The following is an 11,174-nucleotide window of genomic DNA, read 5'->3' on the forward strand; positions in this document are numbered from 1 at the left end:
ACAGGAGGGGTTAGTTGTATCCGTCATTAACCCCATCAGTACGAGAGGCTTTTCCTAAGATAACCCCTTCAGTATGGTGATTTTTTTTTAGTTTATTCATCATACCTTTAGATGATTTAATTCAGTTTAGGAGACATGTGGTTATTAAGAGGTTACTGAAGGCTGTAATTAACCTCTCCAGTTTGAAATACCTAAGCAAGACCAGATCAGTTAGTACGTCATTGGTTGGAAGGGGTAAACTGAGATCTGTAGGTGGAATAATAGGAGAAAGTATCATCGGAGTGAAGTGGTTGAATATATCGAAAGTTTGTCACTGGAAAAAAAATAAATAAATAGATGTGTGGAAAAGTTACGAGTGAAAAATTAAAGGGATTAATTAGGTGGAAAGTTAGAAGAAAAAAAGTTAGAGGGATTGAATTGGTGAAAAGTTAGAAAGATTACCTAGGTGAGAAGTTAGAAGGATTACTTAGTTGCGAAGTTAGCAAAGGGTTAGAGGAATTGAATAGGAGGGGGGTTAGGGATTTAATAAGGAAAGGATTAGATATGTGTAGAAATAGAGGAATTTATTATGCGGGAAATGTGTTACCCACCAAACTGTGCACTAACAGAATTATACTCCTTTTACTCTAACTTGGCCTAAAATTGCCATCACTCCACCTTGAATGCTAAGCTGCACCAAGAGATTAATACAGGAATATGATGCTAGTTACGAAGAAGTGCTGTGGAAAGGATGTAGAGCTATAGCATTATCTTTCTCTGTCACTGAGCTACGTGAAGGAATGTAAGTACAGTAGGACGTAACCGAACTGATGCCGATACATGTACCGCCTTGTTCAGTGTTTCATCAGGCTGTGGAAGGTCCGTGAAGTGGCAGCGGATAAAAGAGGCGGGATGATGGTGGTGGTGGTGGTGATGATGATGATGGATATTTTAGAGACTTGCCTGGGACTAGCATGAGAGGCAGTAGGAGTAGCGTTGCCTTGAGGGCCATAGTGGTGGTGGTGGTGGGTGAGGTTGGGTCGGTCTGGGTCACACACGTCTGTCTCACACTCTGATGAGTGTTGGTTACCTACTCCCCATTTTATACAACCCTCCCCCCTTCACCCCCCCCTCCCCCCGCCACTGGCTAGAGTTACGTAACCCTCCAGGATTATATTTTTATTTTTGATACCCCCTGGCGGTTTTAGTCACTCCTTATGAAATTAATTGTAGTGGAAGGATGTCACCCCGTCCCATTTTTTTTTTTTTTTAATGCGAGGAAGAAGGAACCAAAGGCCAGGAGCCCACAGTTATTGTTCCCTCCAAGAGAAAAACAAAATACCGTACAAGAGAGAGCCAAATTCAAGATCCGATCATTTCGAGATGCCTGGACACACTGCGTTTGAAAGACTGGAGATCATAGGAAACAAGGAATACAGACAGAAGGAGACAGTTCCAGAGTTGACCCGTTGCATAAATGAAGGACTGGGAGTAACGGTTAACTCTTGCATTAGAGAGTTGGACAGAAAAGGGATGAGAGTTTGCTGCTAGACGGGTGCTACGCGCCCGTCGTAGAGGTGGAGGAATGCATGCACACAGTTCAGTCCCGATGGCGTAATTCTTATATCTTAGGGTTTAATGATACTTGGACAGACTTTTCAAACGAAGAAGAACATAGACTTTTTTCTGTATCATTGTTACTCCCTTTAGAAGATTTTATGTATAGTAGGACAGCCTTTTGGACTGGAAGAGTTAGATAAAGCTTCCAGTAACCCACTTATTACTTCTTTTTTTTCCAGGATGAGTAGATTCAGGTGGAGGTAGTAAGGATAAATTTTAAAAACGTCACCGTATTGAAGGGTGTAAGATGAAGAAAATCGTGTTATGGTATAGTTATTTCACTTTAACCTAGCCCAGATTTTTCGTTCCTTTTTTTATATGTGTGTCATGTAGCTCAGTGGCAGAAGAAGACACTACCACGGTCCTATATTCTTTTTCATAACACTGCTTCGTGACTGGCATAGTATTTCAGTTCTGAGCCACGTAGCCGAAGTCGATGGTCATTATTTTTGTACGAAATATGTCTGTGTGAGTCTGTGTCGAAAACTCAAATCTCGGAAAGTATTGATTGTAGAAGGAAAACTTACTGATAGAAGTTGTTTAGAGCCACAACTTGAGTTCACATGTCACTCAGCCAGCACTGGGAGTCAAGTTTTCATCTAACAGTATTATTTACAGTCCGCCTGGCCCACAGATGACGGGTAGTCTTGTTTATCTGTTGCAAGAATTCAAGGGTCAAGTTGGAGAGGATAAATTTGTCACGTAAGAGCGAAAAGAGTACAGCAAGATTATGATGGAGGTGATGAAGAAGTAATCCTCGTGAGAGTTAAGCCGCTGAATCCCGTGTTTTTTTTTTTTTTTTTTTTTTTTTTTTTTTTGTACCTTCAGACAATTTTCCCAGGTCAAGGGTGATGTTTTTGGGCTGGGTCTTTTATTCATCCCTGTAATACGAAATCTTGCCGTTGTTGAATAAGTTGAACAAAGGAGAGTTTTTCAGATAGTAACCATTATTAAAAGCGTATCAGAACCCAGCCACTTCGAAGTGTCCTTGTATGTGTGTGTGTGTGAGAGAGAGAGAGAGAGACACACACACACTCACACACACACACACACACACACACACACACACACACACACACACACACAGAGTACCCTCATATTACAAGCAGCCACTCGGAGATGTGATTAAATTCCCAGTATATAACGTATCACTTTCCAAACACCCGTGTCAGTGCAAAACAGTCTTTATTCCACGGTACATCATTCACCGCAACAAGGTAGAAATGTTAAAACTTATTTTGTATTTTCAGCCACGTGTTTCAGTGATGTTATGTAAAGAATAATGAGTTTGTTCTCTCTCAATTTCAACTTTAATATGGTCCTTAAACGAGGGCTTGAAACATTTATCGCGAACTCATTTTTATCTGTCTATCTATCTATCTATCCGTCCATCCATCTATCCATCTGTCTGTCTGTCTGTATCCGTTTGTCAGTCCATATATCCTTCTATCCATCTGTGTCTATATCCATCTCTGTCAGTCTATTTGTCTGTCCATCTATTTATCTGTCTATAGCCAGACGCCTTAACCCCGTAAGAGGTGGCCACAAACAAATCACGTCTGTGTCGGCCTGTCGTCTGCATTTGGCTGCCGTCCCTTCACCGATAGCAGCCAGGGTGTGTTGGTGTGGTAGCAGTGTGGTAGAGGGCAGGGTGTGGTGGTGTGGTAGCAGTATGGTAGAGGGCAGGGTGTGGTGATGTGGTAGCAGTGTGGCAGGAGGTATAGGGTATGGTAGTGTGGTTTCAGTTTGGTAGGAGACAGGGTGTGGTGGTGATGAACATAGAGAGAGAGAGAGAGAGAGAGAGAGAGAGACAGTAGGCTCCTGAAGACGATATATCCATAATTACAAAGGTGGTGCAGCGGTGCCTAAGAACCGTACATTGACCTACTTGAGACAACCAGCAAGACAAGGAACAGGATGGGTGGGGGGAAAAACCCAGTGCCCATGCTGCCAGTCAGGTCAGGTTGGGTCAGATTAAGTGGGGTTAGGTTACTGCCAGGATCTCTTACTGTGTCAGACCTTGGTTATGTCCTCACACTGACATGCTCGCATCACCACTGCATGTTTTATATCATACTCTTTCTTCGCCCCCTCTACCTTCTCCCTCTCTTTCCCTATTCGTCCGCTTACATCCTTGTCCCCCCCCCCCATCTTCTCTCCTCTGCTATTCTGTCTCATCATCATCACTCCCCTAAATCTCTTCATTCCCTCACTTCCCTCCACCCCTTCTCCTCCATCGTCGTCCACATTACCGTCTTCGTCTGTAAATATCCTGTAATTACTTCTTGCCTCTTTCTCTGATTTCCCACAGACGAGTTCTTCCTTGGCCCCTCACTTCGTCCTTCTTATTCGTTGACCTCCCTCCCCTTCCCCCATGCATATGGCCCAATTTGGAGCCACGTTGTAAACGGCATTGTTGAGGAGAAACAGAGAATGGTATACCAGTATTTAGCTACTTTTCTTTTGGGTCATTGGCGATGAAGTTGTGAACGACCCCCTCAGGGATGAGATGTTCTCGTCATTGGTGTTGGTACAGAGTCACCACTTACCTGTATTAAAACTTATAACTCACCTAACTTTTTTTTTTTTTTTTTTAATAATACGACTTTCTTCAATTATTTGTTCGTTTTTCTAATACATCTTTCTTGAAATGTGAGTTTTCGTTCTGTTCATATGAAATGTTTCTAAAATCAGGGTACTTTTAAAAATGTATGTTCCTTAAAATACTGGGTTGAGTTAGGGTGAGTGCATTGGCCATGACACATAGTAAGCACAAGTGTCCCAGAAACCAATATATCAACACAGCCACACATTACATACCTCGGTATTAGTAAACTCTCTCACCACCTGCTGACCCACACTTGTGCTACATTGAGGTGGATTTAGCGCTATCGGCATCACACAGTAACTTTAGTTTTGCATTTGTTTTCCGTTATACGAAACCCAGGTCATCCCCTCATCCGTTATATAAAAAAACAGGCCCTTCTCTTATCCGCTGTACAAAAAATAGGTCTTTCCCATTGTCATATACGCTTGTAGTTTTAGTCATTATGCCTGTGAAAATATCTTTTATCCCTCCAGCTGTTGTTTGACGTTCTCCACCTGACCTATCACTGTTTCCTGTTAACTCCATCACCTCAAAGACGCCTTTTTCATTTTGTTCTTTCCACCTGCAGACAGAATTATTCAGTGTAGAGGAGACGTGCGATGTTGAAAGGGTTAACGAAGGCTCTGTCTCCCCCAGTGGCTCTAGACGCAGGGGTACATGAATCCCCAGAAAGTACCCAGGACCTCTATTGGGGACGCGCATACCCCATTAATTTTTTTTTGGATAATTTGCGTTTAGATTTTTTTCCTTTACCTGTCCCGGATCCTTTAATGTTCACAGAATGTATTGATCTGGGCAAGTCATTAGGTACAGTCGGAATCAAAAGTCCTGCTGCCTCTCCTGTTTCTCCATGGACCTTGAAAAACGGTGGTGAATCCGCAGCAACTGACAATGATGAATTTATTTAGCCACAGATCAGTGTCATCAGTGTCATTTGCTGGGGGATTCACCACAGTGGTATTCAAAATCCATGGAGGGAAAAGCAGGAAAGGCGACAGAACTATTGATATTGACTATATATTTGTTGAAAGACTTGTCCCCATGTTGATAGGATATTGAAATCGGTTATCGGTCATTATTATTATTATTATTATTATTATATTATTTTGCAGGTAGTACGAAGGCGGCCTTACCATGTACCCGCTACACTTGCTGTGGACGAGGGCAGAGGTGTGTGTCTTGATGCGCTGCCTTGCCGGGTGAGTGTTTCATCATATGGTTTATTTTATTCTCTTCCCAGCCCTCTGACTCTATGGGAAGTATAATTCTTGGATTTTATATGTATTTTTACTGAATATATTACTAACCCTTCACTACGATGACGTAGTTTCAGTTGTAATAGACCGCCACCAATCGGTTTTTTCAACTCCTCCATCGAAGTTGTGCGGAGGTTATGTACTTATCCTTGTTTGTTTACGTACAAGATATCTCAGAAAAATGTCATAGGATTTCAGTGAAACTGGGTAGATAGCAGGGCGGTGGATCAAAGAAGAGTTGATGAGATTTTGAGGTGGCTTGTGATGCGGATGCTGGAATAAGTAATACATTTTGTTGGCGTTGACTGAGGTGTGCACTGAGAGCCCTCTCTGTTGTAGCCGTTTTATTCACCTTTAATATTAAAAGGGTTAATGAAGACGGTATTCTGATTCCTTCAGGCAGAAAATTCTCCTACTCTCAGTAAAATAATCTGGAGACACCAAGAATAAGACAAAGTACGTCATCGTACTGATGGGTTAATAAGGCAAGTGAAATAATTTGTTTTCATATTTATTTATGTAGTATATTTACTTTACCTTGGCATACCCAACATATTAAAATCTATAAGATGTGTGGAGTTTGTTTGTGTTTGTTTTGCTTATTGTATAAAATAATGGAATTTATCGTATTGCTAAATGTATGAAATGCATAAAATGGATGCCTGTTGTCTGCGTTGTTGCTGAATGTATTATCAATTAAGGTACGTGGAATTATCATATCTTAATAATTTGTCTGCATTGTTGCTGAATGTATTATCAATTAAGGTAGGTGAAATTATCATGTATATCTCAATAATTAAACGTAAATCACGCCAGCCCAAGTTGTCGCAGCGTTTTCTGGCTTTGTTATTATTTTCCGACCATGCCCTGTGGATCCGGCAGTAAACAGCTTGGCACTTTTATTTTTGTACGTTATTTGCTGCGTCTAGGTCATTCTACTCGGTGTGGAGGATGTCGGTAGTACAACATATCAAAGAATTTTAATATAGTAGATTATTTTAGGGTTAGAATAATATAATACTTCATTGATGCATAACTTTATTTAGTACATTTTTGACACTTTCCCCAATATCTTAGAGTTACAGTAAACCACAGTAATGCATGATTCTGTAAACTAAATCTTTGACAAACTTGTAATTGTATCCTGTCGATGATGGAGACTGCTAATACTGTTTTGCTTATCTGAAGGTAAATTATAGGGTATATTATCTTTAGGAATATTGTTCATGAAAATAATAGAGACATTGAGAAGTGTGTGTGTGTGTGTGTGTGTGTGTGTGTGTGTGTGTGTGTGTGTGTGTGTGTGTGTGTGTGTGTGTGTGTGTGTGTGAGAGAGAGAGAGAGAGAGAGAGAGAGAAGGTCAGGGATAGGGACATGCAGGTAAAGAAAAAGCAAGAATAATTTCACCTATCTATCATTGTCATCATCATCATCATCATCATCATCATCATCATCATCATCACCCTTTGGCCACCACTACCCCTTGACGGTATACACAGGCTGGTACAGGATATTGCCACCTGGGCCGTAGTTACAGAAGAAGTTCCTCTGGGTGTAGCCTTCATATTCGCTCTCCCACCAGATGGCACCACACCCTATCTCTGTCGTCTTAGCCCACACCACCTGAAGGGAGGATGGTTAGAGGTATTATTTTTTCATAACTTGGCCCCCAAATTGCTCCATCCCCATCGCGAATGCTGAGGTGTAACAGTAAATTCTTCTCTGTCATGAACGCTGAGTTGTGGCAGTAAAATGTGAGGATTAGAACTAAAATGCTTTCTCGTTATCATGAATGCTGAGATGTAAGAATGCATTAGTTTTGCCCGTGTGTGTGTGTGTGTGTGTGTGTGTGTGTGTGTGTGTGACCTTACCTGCGTGTAGTGACCTATAACCTTGCCGTTGGGTCCATACATGCTTTGGAACTCCTTGGCCCATGCCCCGGGGTGGTTCTTGACTTCACTGTACCACATCTCCACAGCCTTGGTCCAGCTCTGTTAGATGATAACAGGGGGCAGGGGTTACTCTCTCTCTCTCTCTCTCTCTCTCTCCATGCAAAACACTATCTTCATTATAGGCTGTGCTTCCTGTATTTTTTTTTTCTCCAGTCACTAATACGTCCATCAGTTCCTCTATACTTCACTTCATCCTCGCCCTCACTCATCTTCCTCCTTCCTCCTCCTCGGTCTCCTCCTCCTACCTTTATCTCCTCCTCCTCCTCCTCCTCGGTCTCCCTCATCTCTTTGTGTTCCATTCTGGGTCCTGGGTTTGTTACCATCCTAATCATTGGTCTCTCTCTTCTGTATCATCCTCGTCTCCCCTTTCGTATCCTCCTATCTCATCCTTGGTCTCTCTCTCTATCTCCTGTATCAAAGTCGGTCCCCCCTTTTCTTATCATCGTATCTCATCTTCGGCCTTCCTCTCCTTCTCCTCCTATATCATCCTCGATCTTCCTGTCCTCCTCCTATATCATCCTCCTTCTTCTTTTTCTTATCGTCATATCTCAGCTTCTGTCTCCTTCTCCTTCCAAATGGCATTTCACAGGGTATACTCACATCAAACCCACTGTACGCGTTCTGGCCAATGTCTTTGTCATAGGAGCAGGTGCGACGCAGAGAACGATCATCATGACCCCACACACACTGCTCTGCCCACGCCTGCCAAAAGAAAATCGGATGCGTGGAGAGAATATAGGCTGCGTGGAGAGAAAATGGGATGTGTGGAGAGAATATAGGCTGCGTGGAGAGAAAATGGGATGTGTGGAGAGAATGGGATGCAAGGAGAGAAAATGGGTTACTTGAAGAGAAAATGGGATGCGTGGAGAGATAATGGGGCTCGTGGAGAGAAGACGGGGTGCGTGGAGAGAAAATGGGATGCGTGGAGAGAAAATGGGATGCGTGGAGAGAAAATTGGATGCGTGGAGAGAAATGGGATATGTTGAAAGAAAAGGGGATGCATGGAGGGGAAAAATAAAGGAAAATGGGATGAGTGGGAAGAAAAGGGGATGGATGGGAAGAAAATGGGTTTTGTGGAATAATTTTCTGGATGTGTGGGAAGAAAATGGGTTGTGTGGCAAAAGAAATGGAATATATGAGGCGAAAATGGAAATAAAATGGGATGTGTCTGGAAAAGAAAAAAGGTCCTCTGGAATGATCTCTTTGTGACCTTAGATGACCCTGAGTTTACCAACCTGTGCCAGCATTGCCAGGTCATCGTTCCAGGTGACATCGCCGAGGTCAGTGGCTGCTGGCTGGGAGGATCCATGGTACCCTAAAGTCTCCTTGCCCTTGGCCACCTGAGGGTCAAGGGTCAAAGGTTATAGTTGTTAGGGTGCAGGTTGTTTATTACAGATTCTTGGTTATAGATATTTAAGTACAAGTTACACACAGGTTGTAGGTGAGGATCCATTGTACTACAGAGTCTCTTTACCTTCTACTGCTGGGGGTCAAAGGCCAGAGGTTATAGAGGCCAGGGTACAGGTTATAGAGGTCAGGGTACAGGTTATAGAGGCCAGGGTACAGGTTTTAGAGGTCAGGGTACAGGTTATAGAGGCCAGGGTACAGGTTATAGAGGCCAGGGTACAGGTTATAGAGGTCAGGGTACAGGTTATAGAGGTCAGGGTACAGGTTATAGAGGTCAGGGTACAGGTTATAGAGGTCAGGGTACAGGTTATAGAGGTCAGGGTACAGGTTATAGAGGCCAGGGTACAGGTTATAGAGATAAGGGTACAGGTTATAGAGGTCAGGGTACAGGTTATAGAGGCCAGGGTACAGGTTATAGAGGCCAGGGTACAGGTTATAGAGGCCAGGGTACAGGTTATATATTTCGTCTGATATGTTAGATGTTAAGGTTATTGCTGAATGGGAAATTTTTGTTTTTTCTCTGACTCACCATGGTATTTTTCTCGTTCCTCTTACCATCGTTCATTGCCACTGGCTTTCGCTTTGTGAGCCGAGTGACTTGAAAATCATTAGGCAAGTACCTGGGCCTGGTACCTCAAGACGACCTTTTTCAGGTTTTCCAGTTAGATTTTCATAATTTTTTGTTGTCCCGAAAGTTAGAAAAGACGGGCGCTGAACCACCAGACGCTAAAGCAACACTCAGTAAGGACGCGTGTTTTTTATTCGGATTCCAGAGTAGTCACAGGACGGGGTGGGTTCAGTTCGAGCGTGCTTTGTGGTTTGATTTGTTATTCTAGTACTAGGAGTGTCAAATGTAAGCAAATGCGTATTTTTATGTGTAAGAAGCAAATTTTGGAGAATGTCATGTATTTTCCCACCAAAGTTGCCTCACTGGTAGATAGTATATACGCTTCTCACCCTCCCATACCTTTCCACACCCAGCTGTCTCACAGATTTCCTGATCCTTTTGTGGACATATACTGAGTTCCTTTTCGCTGTCTATCACCCTCACCTCCTTCCTCACCCTCCCACAACCACCCACTCCCTCCCTCACCCAGCCACACCCCCCCAACACCCTTCAACACCCATCTTCCTCACCCTTTTCCTGAGCCTGTTGTGAGCGTCGAGGATCTCCTGTTTCTCTGCATCAGTCACCCCTGTGCGTGTCAGCTTAGGGCACTTGGGGTTGGGCAGCAGAACCATCACATGATTGTCACCCCACCTGGCTTTGTAGTCGCAGGTGTCAGCCCTGAGTGGGTCAGGTACTGTGATGGGTGGTTTTTCGAGGTCAGCAGTGGAGAGTTCGTTTTCCATTTCCGGTTCTGGTTGTCCTTGGCGGAAACCAAACATAAATGGTTGGGCTGCAGGGCAAGAGGAGGAGGAGTGGGGTTAGTACAGCTGCAAACATGGTGGCTGAGGGAATGAAAGGAAAGTTGGAGGGAGGAAATGTATGGATAGTTTGTCAGAAATTGGAGGGAGGAAATGTGTGGAGAGTTTGTTAGAAATTGGAGGGAGGAAATGTGTGGAGAGTTTGTTAGAAATTGGAGGGAGGAAATGTGTGGAGAGTTTGTTAGAAATTGGAGGGAGGAAATGTGTGGAGAGTTTGTCAGAAATTGTAGGGAGGAAATGTATGGATAGTTGGTCAGATTTGGAGGGAGGAAATGTGTGGAGAGTTTGTCAAAAATTGGAGGCATTAAATGTGTGGAGAGTGACAAAAGTTGAAGGGAGTAATTGTGAGGAGAGTTTGTTGCCAGAAGACTTAGGTGAAGTATTTTTATTTTTCCCATATCCAGACCATCTTATTCAATCATCAATCAATCATTTCCTGTGGCACCCTCGGGGATGCATAGGGCCTCGATGAACTCACACCACCACATCCTATCTTGTGCCAACTCCTCAAGATCTCCCCAACACTCATCTCCAGCTTCCCGTCTCATTGTCCTCACCCACGTCTCTTTTGGCCTTCCTCTACCTCTCCTACCAAGTGCCACCCACCCTGGTGTACCTCGTACTATTCCCTGTCTCCTGTACACATGTCCTAGCCACTTCCATCGTGAGAATCTAACATATTCATCGATCGGCTGCACTCTCGTTATTTCTCTAATTCTACTATTTGGTATCCTTTCCCACCACTTAACTCCTAATATTCTTCTAAGTGCTTTATTTTCAAACACCAAGAATTTATTTTCCATAGTCACTGTGCTGTACCAAGACTCGTGTCCATAAATTAAGATACTCCTAACCATTACCTTATAAAGTTTGATTTTTGTATGCACAGAGAAATTGTTATTATTCCAAATATTTTTAAGCATT

General features: G+C 43.1%; 1 protein-coding gene across 1 annotated transcript; it reads right to left on the reverse strand.

The window, feature by feature from the left end:
* Window positions 1–6,848: 6,848 nt before the first annotated feature.
* Window positions 6,849–10,110, reverse strand: LOC145416666 (venom allergen 3-like). The gene is made up of 5 exons (XM_080285602.1): window positions 9,960–10,110; window positions 8,651–8,755; window positions 8,016–8,117; window positions 7,335–7,454; window positions 6,849–7,086 (listed from the first exon to the last, which is right to left on the reverse strand). Exons 1-5 carry the CDS (start codon window positions 10,062–10,064, stop codon window positions 6,940–6,942), a joined length of 579 nt encoding a protein of 192 aa, XP_080141728.1. The 5' UTR covers window positions 10,065–10,110; the 3' UTR covers window positions 6,849–6,939.
* Window positions 10,111–11,174: the final 1,064 nt, after the last annotated feature.

Source organism: Coenobita brevimanus, chromosome 107, assembly GCF_032717465.1.
Source record: "Coenobita brevimanus isolate Jiangsu-jjx chromosome 107, ASM3271746v2, whole genome shotgun sequence".
Lineage (NCBI taxonomy): Eukaryota > Metazoa > Arthropoda > Malacostraca > Decapoda > Coenobitidae > Coenobita > Coenobita brevimanus.